The sequence below is a fragment of the Podarcis muralis genome, chromosome 6, assembly GCF_964188315.1.
Source record: "Podarcis muralis chromosome 6, rPodMur119.hap1.1, whole genome shotgun sequence".
NCBI lineage: Eukaryota > Metazoa > Chordata > Lepidosauria > Squamata > Lacertidae > Podarcis > Podarcis muralis.
Genome location: NC_135660.1, coordinates 38,902,423 through 38,920,706, shown reverse-complemented (window position 1 = coordinate 38,920,706; position 18,284 = coordinate 38,902,423). Strand labels below are relative to the sequence as shown.

General features: G+C 42.2%; 1 protein-coding gene across 4 annotated transcripts; it reads left to right on the top strand.

Annotated features, from left to right (window-relative positions):
- The first annotated feature begins 5,735 nt into the window (after window positions 1-5,735).
- On the top strand, window positions 5,736-18,219 carry LOC114597685 (thioredoxin domain-containing protein 6). Of its 4 annotated transcripts, none has more exons than XM_028730810.2 (9): window positions 5,917-5,949; window positions 6,352-6,388; window positions 8,402-8,450; window positions 9,853-9,910; window positions 11,593-11,696; window positions 12,731-12,802; window positions 14,529-14,645; window positions 16,515-16,623; window positions 17,138-18,219. In XM_028730810.2, exons 4-9 carry the CDS (start codon window positions 9,853-9,855, stop codon window positions 17,140-17,142), a joined length of 465 nt encoding a protein of 154 aa, XP_028586643.2. In that variant the 5' UTR covers window positions 5,917-5,949; window positions 6,352-6,388; window positions 8,402-8,450; the 3' UTR covers window positions 17,143-18,219. The 4 variants fall into 4 exon arrangements, with proteins under 4 accessions (XP_028586640.2, XP_028586643.2, XP_028586642.2 ...); XM_028730811.2 differs by lacking the exon at window positions 5,917-5,949 and adding an exon at window positions 6,018-6,034; XM_028730807.2 differs by lacking the exon at window positions 8,402-8,450 and having other exon boundaries at window positions 5,736-5,949.
- Window positions 18,220-18,284: the final 65 nt, after the last annotated feature.

The following is an 18,284-nucleotide window of genomic DNA, read 5'->3' as shown; positions in this document are numbered from 1 at the left end:
AAAATGAAAAGGCAGAAGAAAATCTAATGAAGTCCTCAATTCCAAAGCAAGACTCATTCAAGACTCAGCAGTTCTTCTAATTCATCCCCATGATTCAAATCACCACATATCAAAAAGTTAAAGCAATCACCAGTTTGTTGTTCTTTAAATAAATTGATAAAGAGGCAGAGAATGAAGTTCCCGGCATCCCGCTACCTCCTCTCCCAGGCAGAAAGCGAGAGAGCGTGGCTGGCCGTAGGAAGAGCTGCCTCCCAGCATGCCCTCATAGCTGTTCCTGGTTGGTCCCAGACTTCCGCTGCTGGGCATCCCTGATGGGCGGGCGCTGTGGTGCAGGACACCACTAACCCTAATGGGTAAGACAGCCCTGATGTTTTTGGGCCTAGATTCATTCTCTGTGCTTGACCTTAGCTTGTTGAGCAAGGTTGAAGGTGCAGCATAGACTCAGGTGTCTTACGTAGTAAAAGGTGTTACTCTCCTTAGACTTGGGGCCCTTCCATACCTCAGGCTAATGTGGATTGTGAGCCCCATTTGCCTCTTTTATTTCCCTCTCGCCCATGCAGCATTCTTGCCCAACTACTATTGCCCCACATGTTTTCCATAAATCCAGAGATTAAAAGGTAAAGGTACCCCTGCCCGTACGGGCCGGTCTTGACAGACTCTAGGGTTGTGCGCTCATCTCACTCTAGAGGCCGGGAGCCAGCGCTGTCTGGAGACACTTCCGGGTCACGTGGCCAGCGTGACAAGCTGCATCTGGCAAGCCAGCGCAGCACACGGAAACGCCGTTTACCTTCCCGCTAGTAAGCAGTCCCTATTTATCTACTTGCACCCGGGGGTGCTTTCGAACTGCTAGGTTGGCAGGCGCTGGGACCGAGCAACGGGAGCGCACCCCGCCGCGGGGATTACCTATGCTGAATAGGAGTCCAAATCAATTGCACAGAGAACCTCCAGACTTAGGGAGGAGTAGGTGTGTACCTGGAGGAGAATGCTGCAAGGGTGAGGGAGAATTAAAGGAGACACAAGGAATTCATAATCCACATTGACGAGGTATGGATAGGCCCTCAGATTCTAGCCCCTGGAGATACCCCGTGGAGCACAATACAATATCCTGTTCTCACAGTGGTCAACCAATTGCCTATGGAAAGCCTGTAAACAGGACCTGAGCACAATAATACATCTTGCCCTCCTTGTGCTCCCCAGCAACTGGTATTCAGAACTGGTGTGCCATTTCCAATACTGAAGGCAGTAAGCAGCCATCATGACCAGTAGGCATTTATAGCTTTAGCCTCCATGAATTTGTCTAAACACCATTTTAAAGCTATCAAAGTTGGTGACTGTTACTATATCTTGTGGTAGCAAATTCCATTGTTTAACTATGTGTGTATGAAGAACTACTTTCTTTTGAATGGCCTTAATCTTTCAAAATTCAGGTTCATTAGATGGTTGCAGGTCAAAAAAAATCTCGATCCACTTTATGCACACCATGCATAATTCCCTATGTTTTTTTTCATGGCCCCACTTACTTGCTTTTTTCTACAGTAAAAAATCCTCAATGTTGTGACCTTTCCTCTCAGCGGAATTGTTGTAGCCAAATGATCATTTTGGTTGCCCCTTTCTGAACTTTTTCCAGCTCTGAGACACACACACACACACACACACACACACACACACACACACACACACTAGGTGTGACAACAGAACACTTTATTTCAAGAACAGTAATACGATAAATTTATCTGTCATTATGATAGTGACAGTTTTGTTTTTAATCCCTTTCCTAATGATCCCTAACATAGAATTCACCTTTTCCACAGCTGCTACACACTGGGTTGACGAGCTATCCACCACAACTCTAAGATCTCTTGGTCAGTCACCGTCAGTTTAGATCCCATTAACGTTTAATGTGAAGCTAGTTTTTTTATGCCAATGTACATCATTTTATACCTACTTACAATGAATCACATTTGTAATTTTACTTTTATTCACCCATTGTGGAGATATCCTTTTGGAGCTCCTTGCAATCTTTTTTGTTGTGGTTGTTGTTATCACCTCGAACCCTTTTTTTCAAACCACCATGAATATCAGCAAACCTGCCCATATCACAGCTCACCCCTAACTTCAGCTGATTTATGAACAAGTTAAAAAGCACAGGTCCCAATCCTGATCTGTGGAAACTCCATTTCTTACATTCCCCACCCACCGCCATTATGAGAATTTGCAATTTATTCCTTCTCTCTGCTTCCTGTTATTTAACCAGTTACTGATCCATAAAGGGATCTATTCTCTTATCCCAAATCTTTGATGAAGGACATCCTCAAATGATTTTGGAAAGTGTAAGTACACAATATTAACTCGCTCACTGCTATGAATATGCTTGTTTACACTCTCAAAGAATTCTAAAGGGTTAATTAGACAGGACTCACCTTTACAGAATCCATGCTTGTTCTTCTTCTACAAGGTTTGCTTTAGAAGCTTAAGGAGATTGTTCCGTCAGCAAAAGCATTTCTGATTGCTGGATGGAATTATTTCCTCTCTCCTCCCCCCAAGTGCTGTTCTGGGGGATTCTTTTTAACCCCCAGAAGAGATTTGGGGATACACATGGGGGGTGGGGAGTTCTGTTGAACTAGTGGGAATCATTGTACTGCCTTCCACTAGCACAATGGGTTAACTGAATAACGCAATTTCACATTCAAATTCCTTAACTCTTGGGTGGATGTTATCCTTCAGATCAGATGGAACTATACTATCCCTCAGTGAGGAGTTAATTATCATAAGCATCTAGGCTCTGAGATTGTCCGGCCTTTCTAGAACCAGCCAATAAGAATGTGAGTCAAGCAAGCTGGCACAAACAGTATTGTGTTCACATCTTTTGATGTCAGTAAAACAGCCTATAAAATCTGACATGAAGAGTCAGCTATTGACAGCTGCTCAGCTACTGACAATGGTTACTGAAATATACTCAGAGTCGATGTGGCATCTGAATATAGACTGCATTTTTAATCAAGGTTTATATTGACTTATATCTTGATCAGGTTCATAAAGTCTAAAAAGGGCTTGAATTCACAAATGTTTCATGCCAGGCAGGAGACCAGCTGCTTAGAGAAAACCTTGGCCATTCTCCTAAGACAAGGGGCCCCCTTGATTTATAGCAGGAAAATAACTTTCAAAGTCGTAAAAGCTGGAATTACAGACTGAGAGCAGGACATTGACCTACATGTTACAGAAGATAAAAAAGCAGAGATAAACATAATTAGGAATGAGTAAAATGATACTATGGGCCTCTCTTAAACCTTGAGCTGTATTTTCTAAGGCCAAGAGCAATGGAGAAGCATCTAGCTGGCAGAAAAAGAGCATTTCTGGGAAGTCTTTTTTAAAGGCAGTTTCTTTCTTAAACTGAGAGAGTTAAAAGAGCAATAAATGTTGGGAAAGGCAACTGGCTTGGCTGGGGAAGAAGAAGCTTCTTCCTATTTTATTTTGAGGCTGGAAAGGAGGGTGAAAAGGGGGGGTGAACTGAAGAGGTTTCTTTTAAAACCTGTTTTTTACTGAGTTCCTTCCGTTCTATTTTGAGAAGCTTTATTCTTTTAAAAGGTTACCTATGATAATGTATGAAATATATTAGCTTAAATATATTGGCTTAAATGTAATTATGCAAAGGATTTGAGAAATGCTAGATTCTTATTTCATATAGTTGTAAGAGTTGTATTTAAGTCAGCCCCCCTGCCAGACAGGAAGACGCTATCTGGGCGCTCCTGATATATAGTTGTCAGACATTTGTTTAGAAACCTTCAAAATGAAGGAGATCTTTCAATGTTGATGTGAAACTCAAGATACTTGACATATGTTTAAGATAAAAATTTAAGATTAACCATTTGTTTTAGAAGGCAGTAGGGCAAGGAGGGCAGGAGGTGAGCTGGTAATTAAGATTCCTTGTTGAGACACATGTAAAGATATATTAATACTTGTTTGTCAATTATAAATGGAAGGAAATATAGCTCTTTGTCTCCCATAAAAGGCAATAGGAAATGAGTGTATTTTTGTGATTGGTCATAGCAATCAGCCAATAGGAAATCCAACCAGGCTGGTTGGACAGATGCAGCCACAGGAGGAGCATAGGGGGCTGGATTAAGGAAATATAAGTGCTGGCCATAATGGCAGGAGGCCAGGCCAGAGCTTGGTAATCATATACCACTGTGCCTCACATTTATTTGTCTGACAAATAAATTATTATTTTAATTTCTCTGTTGCTGCGTTGAATATTTCATTCCAGCTAAGCGTTAACCACAAGCAGGGTGCTACATCGAGAGTGGATTTCATGCTCTTTATTCAGCTCATAGTGGTGAGGAGGAATGGAAATTTCCCCCAGAATGTCTGCTTTATATACATTAGTTACACAATGGCCCCCACGTGATTGGCTAATTCTGGGATTCGACTGTAGGCCAATGAGGTTGCGGATTCACTTCCACCTGGAGCTGGATTGGGTGGCTCCTGTGGACCAATCAGACTGCTGCATTCTGGATCCTATTGTTCTAGGACCAATCAGACTGCTGCATTCTGAATCCTATTGTTCTAGGACCAATCAGACTGCTGCATTCTGAATCCTATTGTTCTAGGACCAATCAGACTGCTGCATTTTGAATCCTATTCAACTCAGTACATAACAGTTACCTATGTGCTATACATATATAAATGTGAGGCCTTCCTGATGTTGTAGGAGTACAACTTTCATCATATCTGATCACTGGCCATACTAGCAGAGGTGGAGTTGTAGTCCAACATCTGGAGAGCACCACATTGGCTACCCTTGAACTAGTGGAAATAACTCGGAACACAGAATAGGGGTGTGTGATTTCCTCTTGTCAACAATTTAATATGAAATCCATTGCTGAGTTTTCCTTCCTTCATTTCTATTGGTTGGACCACATCGGCTATTTCTTTAAAGTGGAAATGTGTATAGAATATTGAAAGTTTCTGAATTCTTATCCCTTACATGACCCATTTACAGTGCAAACACATATATGTCACCTCAGATGTAAGTCATATTGATTTCACTCCAGGTAAGTGATTACAGTATAGGATTGCAGCCTTAAGTGCATTGTTAGGAAAATATTGATAGGTCAGAGAACCCCTCCCAATTCTCTCCTCATTTTTCAAAGCTTCTGACATTTTAATTAGTTTCCAGAGTCAAACAAGCACAACACTATTGAATAACATTAGAAGGTGCTGTTGTTTTAAACCAGTTTTTGTATTTATACATGCATCTCTCTCTCTCTCTCTCTCTCTCTCTCTCTGTATATATATGTGTGTGTGTGTGTGTGTGTGTGTGTGTGTGTGTGTATGCAATAATGCAATTGCTTTAACTGTTTTTATGTCGTTGTATTCTAAACTGATTTGGGGTTGCCTTATGAGAAGTGATTAATAAATGAAATAAATGAATAAAGATGTGACTTGAAGAGGCTTAAGGAAAGAACTTCTCTCCCATCATATCTGTCACGTGTACACTTAGGTGTGTACACAGAAATATGCAATATATTTTTAAGTGATCAAAATATGACTTGCGAGAAGCTGGAAATATTTGTCAGGGGAAAGTTGGAAACGTTGATCCATGCTCTCTTATTAGCACTGCCGTCTTGGAAAGTAGGCATTTAATGTAAAAGCCGGTGTTTTATTTGCCAAGCCTCACTTCCCTAGGGGTGCAGCTCAACTGTCAGATCAATTCTTCCTCAGTTCATCCTCCCGTATAAGCTCCCTGACGAGCTTGGCAGTTTCTGCAAGGAGGAGGACTAACCCATCTGCCTGCACAGGAAGGGTCAGGAGCAGAATCGGCCAGGGAGCTGGCGGCGGCTGTGCCCCTGGACAGGGCTATCTCCCATTGGTTGGTCGTGTTGTTATGGAAACGGGGGACGCTGCTGCTGCGGTGGTGCGTAGGAGCCATTGCCGAATTCCTGTAATCAGGTACCGTCTGCCTATCTAGCCCTTGCACTTCTTGGGGCAATAGAGTCCCTTCGGAGTTTGAAGACCAGGAAACGAGAGTTTTCAAGTGAGACTCATCTCTGAGTAATCATAATGCATTAGAATGGCCTGCAAATGCGGCGGTCCTAATGATTAGAAATGACACCACAAGTTACTAGGGCAGTGCTGGGAAGTGACTAAGGCTGCAATGCTAAACACTTTTACTAGGGAGTAAATCCCACTGGGCACAATGCAGACTTACTTCCAAGTAAACATATGCTGCAAAAGCCATAGTTGGTGCTTCATAGCCCTAAATTATATCTAATTAGCAAAGTGCCTTGATGATGATTCTCCAGCCTGGGCGTTACGTAGTGACCTGATATTTTGGCGTTTTTGTTTTGGCAGCACTATGACCAGCAGGAAGAAAGAATTAGCTTTGCAGGTCAGTAAGTGAGCTTAATGTTTCAAATGTGGCATTTCATTCTGTTAGAGTTTGGTATTTCCGGCTTGTTTGGAAGAGAGGGTGGTTCGGGCGCAATGCTGTATTGTATTCTGCCAGTGAAACCTTCCTACAATGGCATAGATTTAAAATAGAAAGCAGTAGTTCTAAATGGATTTACCAGTCTCCCAGGGCAACAAGAAGCAGTAATGCAATTGCTTTCATCATTTGATGAATCAGAAAGGAAATGTAAGAGCCGATTTAAACGAATCCCTACGGTTCACTTTTCCAGGGACTAGTCACTGACACAGGGTGTTATATTAATCAGAATGAGGTAAAATAAGAACCAAAGACTGAAGAGTGAGCTGTATGATAATTGGAGCAGACTCAATTTTTAAATCTTCAAATACAACTTAAAATACAAATCAAATATTCTGAGAAAGACACTAAACCAGGTTTAGCCCTTCATTTGTAAGCACAGCTTCTCTGTTAACTTTAGATTCAGGTGGGCAACAGTGTTGGTCTGACACAGTTGAAATAAATTAAAAAATTAAACAATTGTCCAGTAGCACTTTAGAGACCCACTAAGTTTGTTCTGGGTATAAGCTTTTGTGTGCATGCACACTCCTTCAGATACACTGTTAACTTTATCTTCATTAAGACCTAGAATAAAAAGAATGAATTGTCCTTTCATATTGGCTATATTGATTTGGATGTCTCCAAAGTCAACAACAACAAAAAATAGCATGGGTATCAAAACACAGTATTAGTCCAAATATACATGCATGTGTGTTTTCATTTTTATCCTAGGTTTTAATGAGGATCAGGTTGGCCAAGGGAATGTGCTTGCTTACATTTGGAAGGGATGTGATACCAGTTCTAGGGTTTGTGAGATGCAATTAGGAGAGGCACATGTTGGAGTAGGCCTCCTTGCTATTGCCCATTCGTTTGCCTGCTTCCTCTGGGCCCAGTCTACAAAATATCCAGAAGGAGATCTCAAAGTAAGTGGAAGTTGCTGCACCGTGACCTCTGTTGTCAACTGCTTGCATGCACAGAGAGAACAGGTGGATGGGTAGGCAGAAAGGAAGCTCTGAGTGCCAGCAATGGGCATCCCTGCAAGAATGTAAGCATCAGTATGTGCCCAATAATGTCAACCTCTAATGTTGGCTCTGAGGGGCTGCCTGAGGAAATAATATCACAAGTGATGTGATCTGTCCAGCCTGCACAACAAATACTTTGTTAGAAATGCATGGATTAATATTCTATGTTTCATGAATCTTTTATCATAAAGTTGTTATGAGGCATATTTATTTACAAGTAGTCCCATTGGCATCAGTGTCCTTCCTTCTCCTCTAGGCTGTGTGAGAAAGTATCTTAGATAATTTGCAAACTTCCATTTGAATACAAATTATACTGGTAGTATGCAGCTGGTTGCCAGAAAAGGAATGAGTTTGCATCTTGAGCGCAGTTAGACACTACCCTATAACTGAAACATACTGGTGTAGTTTAGTCATCTGGTGTCTGGAGACAAGCATGTATGATCTCAGTGGCACTTTGGACGTAAGAACATGAATATATGAATATTAATACATATCCTATCTTTCATTCATAAAGCATGGTTAAAGAACCATATAAAAAAAGATGGGAATGTGTTTGCAATTCCTTTATTATAAATTGCTCCGTATGGAATATAATCTCTATAAATCCTGCCATCAAGTGGCCAGAAGAAGAAATTGATTATTATTTCAATCCTGTTAACTACTTACATTAGAGTAGACATATTGATTTCACTGGAACGGCTCCCATGTGGCTCTAAGTCAGCTACTTATAGGCTGACCTCAAAGTGCTTTGCCATAAACAAAGTGCAGCCATCTGTTAATTAAATGTTTTGAGGTCTGATATGCTGGGCTATACAACAGAAGCAGGAACATATTTACTCTGAAATGAGTTGCTTGAGAATTATTTCCTGGGATGCCTGCAATCACGCAATGAGATTCTATGCATGTTTCTTTTCAGATAAAAGTTAAATGGGTTTAAACAGTGCTTTTTCTGGGCGTATGCAGGGGTATGTATACCCCTAAACATTTTGTGAATCTTTGTACTTTTGCCCATTTACTGTATTCATTTCCCCCAAATTGAACTATAAAATGGTGATTTTCTTGAGTCAAAATGAGAGTTTAAATAGATCTGCATCATTCATGTCTTACAAGCAGACTTCCATTTACCAAAATATTAATATCCACATTGGGCCGTGTGTTGGTAGCATAATGCTATCTTAAAATTAGATTCATAGAGTTGGGAAAGACTTCAGAAGTCATCTAACTGCCCTGAACTCCTGGCCTACCTGGCGCCAAGTCAGTATGTAAAGTCGTCAGTCCACATGTCCAAAGTCCAAACCGAAGGCACCATCCTTCAGAGATCCTGAAGCATCCAAGCTGAGGGCCAACAACATGAGCAGACACAGCCTCCTAGCTCTGCTGCCCCTTTTATACTTTGCATGCTGACTGCAGCATCTGGGCTTCAGTCATGTGACCCTCAGCTGTTCCAAGACTATTCTAGCTGAGGAAACAGACACATCCTCCCAGAGGTAGTGAGCCCCACATGGCCAGCCAGGGAGCTGAGCTGTGGCTCCTTGCCTGCCTCAGCCTTCCAGAGTGCTCCACCCACTGCTCCCTATGCTTCAGAGCCTGCCATGCTCCTGGAGAAAGGGGCCCCTCTGGCTCTGGGTCCAGCTGTTCTGTTCCTGTGCACTGACCCCCCCCATCCCCTTGCCATCCTCTGTCACCCTGTGAGTACTTCCTACACCAACCTCTCCCATAGCTGTCAACACTTCCCTTTTTTAAAGGGAAATTCCCTTATTCCGAATAGGATTCCTCGCAAGAAAAGGGAAAAGTTGACAGCTATGACCTCTCCTTCGCCATCCCCTGCTTGCCTGTGTGTCCCAGTCCTAGCCACACCCCTGGTCAGGATCCTCTTCCTCCTCCCCATTGTCCTGCCAGTTCCTTACACTAATCAACCCACAGGTGAAACAGGAAATCCCGTGTTACAGCATCCTTGATAAGTAGTCATCTAGCTTCTGCTTAGAAACCTATAATTGAGAGGTCACCACTCCCTAAAGTTTTACTGTGCTATTGGATGTTTTTCCTAATATTTAGCCAAAATCATTTGACTTGTAATTTGAATGTGTTTATTTGAGTCCTCCTTTCTGCAGCAACAGAAAACAAATGCACAAACAAATTGCACCATCTTATGTGCCATGTTTGAGCATCGTGCTGTCTTTTATTTTCCTCTCTGTATACATTTTGCCTAAAGAAAGTATTTTCATGGAACTGACTTGTGACTTTGACTTTCTGACACAAAAATCTTAGTTGCCCCCTTGCTAATTTACCAAATCTCCTTTCAGGTAGCTCTTAAAGGCTATTCTGCTTTATTGAAAGCTTTCTCAGTTATATTTCATTTACACACAGATGGTTGTTAATAATCAGGAACTTTGGGAAGAAATGCTGGGTTCCAAAGGTTTGATTGGTAAGACCTTAGCTGTAAACATGGCATGGCTCTCTGTTGCTGTTCATAAATACTAGTACTGTACTAGTATACTGTGGCCTCTGATCACCAACCCTCTGCCATTCTCCCATTAATCCCCTAGAACTTCTCTTTTCACCTCCTGCAGCTACTAAGCTTGTTTTGCACCTTCCCAACCCCATTTTCTGAAGCTTCTTCTGTTCTATTCTACAGTCCCACTTTACATCCTTCTTTTCAGCTTACCACTCATGCGCACGCCTCCATTCTCTTGTGCTACCCCCTTGCACACAATGCTCCCATGGTAACCTCTTGTATCCTCTTCCTCCCATACATTGCAAGTACTAAGCATCCTTTTCACCTTCCACACTGAAGCCACCATCCCCTCCTGTTCTTCAGGTTCTTTCTTGCCCCTGCTTTCATCTGCAACCCTATTCCCATTGCTCCTTCCTTTTTTCGCAGCCCCCATTTTCACCTTCACCACTTTTTCTTTCCCTCCTCCTCTTTTCCCGCCAACAACCCCCACTTCCATGTTTCCTCCTCTCTTATTTTGCCGTCTCCCCTTTGTCCATATAGCTCATTATTATCCCTTTTCTCCCGTTTGCACGGTCCCTTGCAAACAGACCGTCCTCATTTTTAAGCCTCCTCCTTCCTCCTAATCTGCAGCCCCCTTTCCATGCACAGCCTGTGATGCTATATGTTACCATATCTTTAAGATGAGCAGAATCTAAGAGCAAACCTGTCAGTTAGCTTGACTTCATTTGAGAAGGTTCAGTTCAATTGATGGACGGTTCTGTTTTAAATCACTACACAGAAAATGACATGTAATACTAGGATTTAGATACATTATGTGAAAGTACTATGAAAGGCCTCTGAACCTTCTCAAACACAAAGCAGCTGAATAAAGTAAGAGGGAAAAGTTTGTATACAGCAAGAAGTGAAGAACTATGAAAGGAAAAGTTATTTTAAACAACAGATGTTTGAGTAGAGCAAGCAGAGGGCGACAGTGGGAGGAAGATTGTGACTTTAAAAAATGGCAGAGGTTTGAGTAGAGCAAATGGGGGGCAACACCGAGAAAAAAGTGGTAGTTTAAAACAGGTTTTCAGTACAGCAAGAAGGGAGTTTGGTAAGGTTCTGTTGTGTTAGCTTTTTGATGTTAACTTCTGTGTAGTATTCATCTCTGTGATTTCTCCCTTCTCACACTTAAAAAACCCCAAACACTTCCCTTCTGAATACTACTTTTTGTTTTCAGTGTCCTTCTAGATCCCATGTCACAGCCTCTGTTGTTGTGCAACCCCCCTTCTTTCTTGCTCCCCTCCCCAACTCTGACTCCATGCAAATCCAGGATTGTAATAAGGCATTACATGTAACAAGTCATTACAATAAGGGCTGCATGATGACAGCCTTACATTTATTTTTATATTGAGAGATAGATATAAATACTGACAGTGTTTATAGGGCAGGTTAGAAAAGGAATGAGTGTTCCTGTTGTTGATGTGCCACCTTTCACCCAAACCTGTTTCTTCCAAATGTTTTGGACTACAACTCCCATCACCCCCAGCCAGCATGGCCAGTGATCAGGGATACACAGGTAGTGATAGTTAACTAATTTCATTTGCATGTGCTGAACTAAACTTTGTAGGTTCTGAAATGCCATGATTTGCTAAGTTAGCTTAATCTCTTTGCAGTGGTAGATGTTTATCAGGGCTGGTGTGGACCATGTAAAGCAGTAGTAAACCTCTTCAGGAAAATCAGGAATGAATTTGGTGATGACCTCCTTCATTTTGCTGTGGTAAGAGACGGCTTCAAATTTATATAGTAGGTGTAGCTGCTGTGGTGCATTCCTGACATTGTCCGACTCCAACCCCCATTAGCATAGCCAGTGCTCAGGGATGGTGGGAAAATCATATGGATGGATCCATTAAGAATAGTTGGCAAAGATAAATGCCTATGAGGCAAGCAGATAAAACAGGCAATTCATCTTGCTTCAGTGGGCTAAATAAAGCTGCAGTTCTATACACTAAGGTAGGGAACAGTTTTTCAGTCCTGGGGCTGCATTTCCTTGTGCCAAATCTTCCAGGCGTAGCAGGTCCAGCAGTCGGCAGAGCAAGACCACAATGGGTGGGAGCAAAGCTGGCAGTGGACAGAGATACTCCACACTCTCCCTCACAAAACACAGCCTCCCCTTCCTGTGAGCTCCTTTCCCCTGCTCTGGCTAATAAGGAAACATTGTGGTTAGAGATCTCTGAAACCCATTGTCATAACACAAGTCTTCAGGCATTCATTATTGCTTGAAGAGGGACCATGGGTAGAGCAGAGATATGGGGATCCAACTTTAAGCCTGCCACTCTGCTCAAGCCCTGATCTTCCAAGGGAGCCTTCCCAAACAGATATACAAGGCTCTCTGCTGTAGCTGTTTGCAGAGGCCAGAGAAATCACAGGGCTATGGGGGCAGAGCTAAATGTGCATCTGAACAGGTGTTTATCCAATCAGGTATAGGGAACCGAGGGCCCTCCAGATATTGTTGGACTCCAGTTCCCATCATTCCTGTCAGTGTGACAAATGGTCAGGGATGATGTGTGTTGCAGTCCAGCAATAACTGGGAAGCACCAGGTTCTAGAGCAATTCTGCTCCAGGTGTTTTTCTGGTCTACCCAAGGGGTGCTTCTGTAGTTGTGAACATTTGCTCTATTATTATTATCATTACTGCTACTATTATTTTACTTATTAAATTTGTATACAATACTGCCCTTCTTACACAGATCTCAGGGCGGTTCACAACATCAATGCTCTTCGTAAGTTGTCTGCTTGTTTACTTTTTATTTAGGCTGAAGTAGATTCAGTTGATGCCCTAGAGAAATATCGTGGAAAATGTGAACCTACGTTTCTATTTTATGCTGTAAGTTGATACATTTGAAACCCGAGATGTCTTTTAAACCTGTTTGACTTTAAACTTGCTCCACTATGCTCTGGTGTGTATTATGTATTAAACATGTGTTTTTGCTCGTATCAATGAATTTGAACTTGCTGGCAGCTGGAGATATATGTTGTTGCTGGGAATCGTATTTTTATATTTCGGATATTACCCTAGTTTGTATTTCCCCTCATTCTCTATGCATACGGTAACCTAAAATACTTTCCACAGTAGTTGTAACTTACATAGCTTATATAAATGTATATAACCATAAGATTAAACAAGACAGAGATTAGGATGCTATAAATATTAAGAATGTAATTAGTAGTGTCTGAATAAATTAGGCATCTTAGGGTAAAGGGGGGAAAGCCTTCAAGAGAGATTAGCACACTTAGCAATTATCCACTCCTCCATTTGTTGGTGCAAATAGCAACCAGGTTTTCTGCAGTTTGCCATTCCTTCTGATTCATTGCTAAAGAGTGGGGCAAAGCAAAACTGCTCTGATCCTTGCCTACAATGCAGAAGTATGGACGAGCCCGAGACTGGTTGGCCTTGTGGTACTGCTGTGCTAGGTGGCTGCTATGCACAGGAAACTCTGTCAGAAGAACATTGCTCAGAGTATGTAGCTCCTGGGAAGTTGAGGGAACACATAGGACCTGCAAAACAATTTGTGGTGTGGCGTGTTCCCCTTTCAAGATTACAACTACTGCATTTCTCTTCTTCATCCCAGTGTTCTTATCACTCTGCAGTTGGACAGCATTCCATGGCCAATTATCACAATTGGCCCACTCTGCAGGGTTCCCCCCAAAATAGTTATTGTACTTCTTCAGACAGTTTAACGAGTCTCCTTCCTGTGTGGGAGTGTTGTTCCTTTGGTTATGTAAGCAATGCCACTCACAACCTAAGCACCGGAAGTGGAAGGGGATGATATGCTTGCTTCCTGTGTAACGGGTTGTACTACAAATTAATAGGATGAGTCAGCTAAAACATTTGCCCCAAGTAGTGTGGAAGTAAAATAACTTGACTTTAATGGATTGGGGGCAATAAATTATCACTGGGTAAATTATTTTATGGTGCAATAATATACATGTCTACTCAGAAGTAAGTCCCACTGATTTCAATGAGGCTTACTTCTAGGTAAGTGGGTTTAGGATTGCAGCCAAAATCAATCTTAGGAGTTTGGCAACCAGTTAAGGAATTAAATTTGCATACATTTGCATGTGCCTAAAAACATTGTTTCTGAAGGAAGAAGCATCTCCTCGTTGTTTTTTTGACATTGCAGAGATAAGGAGAATACCTCTTTTAAGATAGTGCTTGACTTCAGTTTTTACAAGTGTTTATATTAAAAATAATTATTCTTTCTAATCTGCCTCATTACTTGGGACCACTTTCTAGCCAGTTAAAACAAGGTTCTGTTTATTGATCAAACTAATGAAATGGTTCAGCCTTGCAACCCTGCCTGTGAGGCCTCCCATGCTTCAATCCTCTCCTTCTTCTTGTTCTGTGATTCTGGGTCTTCAACTAACAACAGGAGAGGTTTGAAATCAGCCCATGCTTAAAATCGAAAGTATATTTTGCTGTCTTTATAGCAGCATAGCATTTGTTGGCAGGATAAGAAGACCCAGACTCCGCCATTGGTAATATTAATGCTTGTGTTGACGCAAATTACGTTTGTAAACTATATTGGCAATTATTTTCTATTTTCTGTCAGGGGGGTGAGTTGGTAGCAGTTGTAAGAGGAGCAAATGCACCATTGCTTCAGAAAACAATTCAGGAGCAGCTAGAAGCAGAAAAGAAGGTCTTGGATCATGGAGCAGATAGAGTGGTGGTAATCTAACCTCTTCGATTTCGTTTAAATTTCTTTTAAGTTGCGTCTTTGATTAGAGTTGTGGGCAGGGGGTTGTGGGCCATCTAGTTTAAAGCCCTGCTTAATGCAAGAAATCCAGAGCAAAGCAAGTGGCTGTCTGCCCTCTGCTTGAACACCTCTAACAAGGGAGAGACCACCACTCCTCAAGGTTGACTATTGTTGAACTGTTTGTACTGTTAAGAGGTTTCTCCTAATGTTTGCTGCCTCTTAGCTGGTCCATCAGCTGTTGTTATCAGCTGATGTTCCTAGGTCCTTGTTTCCAAATTCTGTGTAGAATTCCACAGATAGTGAACCATGACTGGGACGTAACTCTGCTTCCATTATTATCTCAGTTTTAATGTTGCCTAGTGTGTGTCTACTTGAAGGGAAAGAAACTGAATAAAAAAGTGAGAGTAGTCATGTCCTTCAAATAGATACCCAGTTTCCACTTGCTGGAGAATGGAGATTCTGAAAGGAGTTACCCTATGGCCTGGAGCCTGGCACTCAATCCTCTTTCGTCAAGTGTTTTGCTTTTTGGTGTTGAGCAGGGGAAAGGGGAAGGTTTTGATTCCCTGGTGGGGTCCAGCACTGGGGCTGTAGTCCCTGAGAGTCCTAGCTCAAGAATATTGAGTTCAGAGTTCCATTTCTTATGGTCTTGACATCTGATGGGAAGGTGTTCCACAGGGACCCCTCCCCCTCTAAGTACAGTGGTACCTCGGATTAAGAACTTAATTTGTTCTGGAGGTCCGTTCTTAACCTGAAACTGTTCTTAACCTGATGCACCACTTTAGCTAATGGGGCCTCCTGCTGCCGCCGCGCGATTTCTGTTCTCATCCTGAAGCAAAGTTCTTAAACCGAGGTACTATTTCTGGGTTAGCAGAGTCTGTAACCTGAAGTGTCTGTAACCCGAGGTACCACTGTATGTGTCCAAGTCACTGTTGATCATCTGGGATAGCTCTGTATGCATAAACGTTATGGGTTTCAGAGGCTGCAGGAATCTCTGGCACCTGTGGAGAATGTTATGCATCTCTTCCTCTGAGCATCCTCTACTAACAGTGAGAGCATGTGCAGCTTCTTCCCTCAGCTCCTTAGTATTCATGAATTCAACAACACATTCATTATCCATCAGATTGTAACCATTTGTTAATAAAAACCAGCTCCAGAGATAAAAACCGTAAAAAAAATACTAATAGATCACATTTTGGAAAAATGGACAAAACACACCACCAACGAAACAAAACAACAACAACCCTATTACTAAAAATAACCATTGTCTATTACATAACACTAGTCTTCATTAAAATGTACCGTATTTTTCGCCCCATAGGACGCACCGGCCCATAGGACGCACCTAGTTTTTTGGGGGGGAAATAAAGGGGGGGGAATTATTTTTTCCCCCCCAGGTGCGCTGCGCTAAGCCCGAAGCTTGGGGCGTGCGGAGCTCAGCGCGCCCCAAGCTTCTGGGTGCCGGCAAGGTCTCCGCTAGCCGTGGGAGAGCCGCGCGGCTCTCCCAGGGCTAGCGGAGCACTGCGCTAATCCCGAAGCTTGGGGCGTGCGGAGCTCAGCGCACCCCAAGCTTCTGGGTGCTGGCAAGCTCTCCGCTAGCCCTGGGAGAGCTGGGTCTCCCACGGCTAGTGGATAGCTTCCTGAAGCCTGGAGAGCGAGAGGGGTCGGTGCGCACCGACCCCCCTCGCTCTCCAGGCTTCAGCGAAAGCCTGCATTCGCCCCATAGGACGCACACACATTTCCCCTTCATTTTTGGAGGGGGAAAAGTGTGTCTTATAGTGCCAAAAATACGGTAGTTTTTCTAAAATAGTCTGCAACCAACACCCTCGTATGCTTTGATACTAGATCCAGGATGAAGCGATTCCTACAGAAGTGAGTACTGCCATTGAGGGAGAGGAAGCAGAAGATGGGGAAGAAGAGGAGGAGGAGGAAGCAGCAGCAGCAGCAGCAGCAGGTATTTGGCTGTACTCAGTGGCATATAGGTAATACCATTTATATAGTTAAAAAATTATCCTTGCACAAGAAGGTAAGCAATCTCAGATTGGATTTTTGCCACTGCTCTACTTTAGATTTTGTCACTGATATTACTCATCCCAGAAGCAGCATCTTCTGGGTTTATGTAGATAAGTGAGGCTTGTGTTGTCAAATTTCTTGGCAGAGCTGTGAATGCTGAGTTGCAGTAAAGTCTAAGGGACTAGGCTCCATTGCTTAGGAAATGTCACTTTTTCTCCCAGTATGCTTGAGAAAACCATTCTTATGATATATTTTGGGCTATCATAGTACTAGGCTTTGATGGTTAAAAAAAAACCCCAGAAAAATTGAAAGAGTGTTTAATTTTACGGTTTTATACTGATCCAAAAGGCCGAAGCAATTTCACAGTGTAAATATCAAGCAGATATCCCTCCTTTGATGTTCTTCCAGGGCCTGCTTTCTTCTTATGCTAATTTCCTCTCATGCTTTCTTCCTAGATTAATTCACCAATTGATGCTTTCTGGAACTGGCTTTCTCACTATCATTTGGAGCTGAATGAGTAATGTTACAGACAAGTTTTCTCTAATATAAGTGTAAAAAATTAAATGGCTACATATTGCCATAAGCAACAGCAATGTGTTTCAGGTAGTCTATGAAAAGAATTACAGATGTTTAGGAAAGCCTTGTTACAAATCTGACTATCAGGTCAATACTATTCAAGACAGCATATATGGACAGTAGGAGAGCTTTGCTGGGCTTATCTCATTCAATATCAGATCAAAGGCTTATTTAACCCTGCATCCTGTTCCCCATATGTGTCTATGGAAAGCTCAAAAGCTGAGTAAGAGCACAATAGCTTTCTGCTGCAGTTGTTCCCCTAGAATGGGCACTCTGAGCTATGATGTCTCTGATCCTACAGGCAATATGCAAACATCATAATCTGTAGCCACTGATAGATTTATCTTCCATCATGATGATGATGCGTGCCACACAGGTTTGTCATGTACCTAGTGTGGTGTCCTCAGGTGCACTGGGGAAGACTATCCTGTTGTCATGTACAATTGTCGGTCTAGTCAGCTTTTGTACATGGGCACATCATCTTGTCCTGTGCCAGAGGCAGCAAAATGTCTTGGGTCAGCCCTGACTCTGACTGACACCCTGGATCAAAGGCTTTCCATACAGAACAGAGCTGATATAACAGTTTTGCAAACCCTTTGGATATATGTGAATGAGCTAAACTGTAAACTTGCTGAAGAAACTGTAAACTTTCACAACAGAAATGTTATGATTGATCTTGCACAGTGTTGGTTTTGTCACTGGAATCAATTTTCTAAGCTTAGTAGGGACTCAAAGATTTATCAACATGTGAATTTACAGTCACTGTGTTGAATTCTGATATGGTGGCTCATGCAAGACTTGCCGGATTGGAAGTGTGACTTTTTGTGAGACAGGCAAACCACCTAACACACGTTTGCTTCTTGTGGTTATTATTATCAGTGACTCATGCATTTTCTGGCATTGCTTTTCTCTTTGAGAATACTTGCACCTGATTACTGTTTTAATAAAGAAATTCAAGTAATTACAGATTTGTTTTTCTTTTCCACATCCACAATTTAGAGCTCTGCTATCTGGCCTTAACAGAAA

Excerpts from the sequence above, each read along its gene's own strand:
- LOC114597685 (XM_028730807.2), top strand. The coding sequence starts at position 5,885 with ATGGAAACGGGGGACGCTGCTGCTGCGGTGGTGCGTAGGAGCCATTGC. Across the intron at positions 9,911-11,592 it reads GGGTTCCAAAGGTTTGATTG|TGGTAGATGTTTATCAGGGC; the intron begins GTAAGACCTTAG and ends ATCTCTTTGCAG. Across the intron at positions 11,697-12,730 it reads ACCTCCTTCATTTTGCTGTG|GCTGAAGTAGATTCAGTTGA; the intron begins GTAAGAGACGGC and ends CTTTTTATTTAG.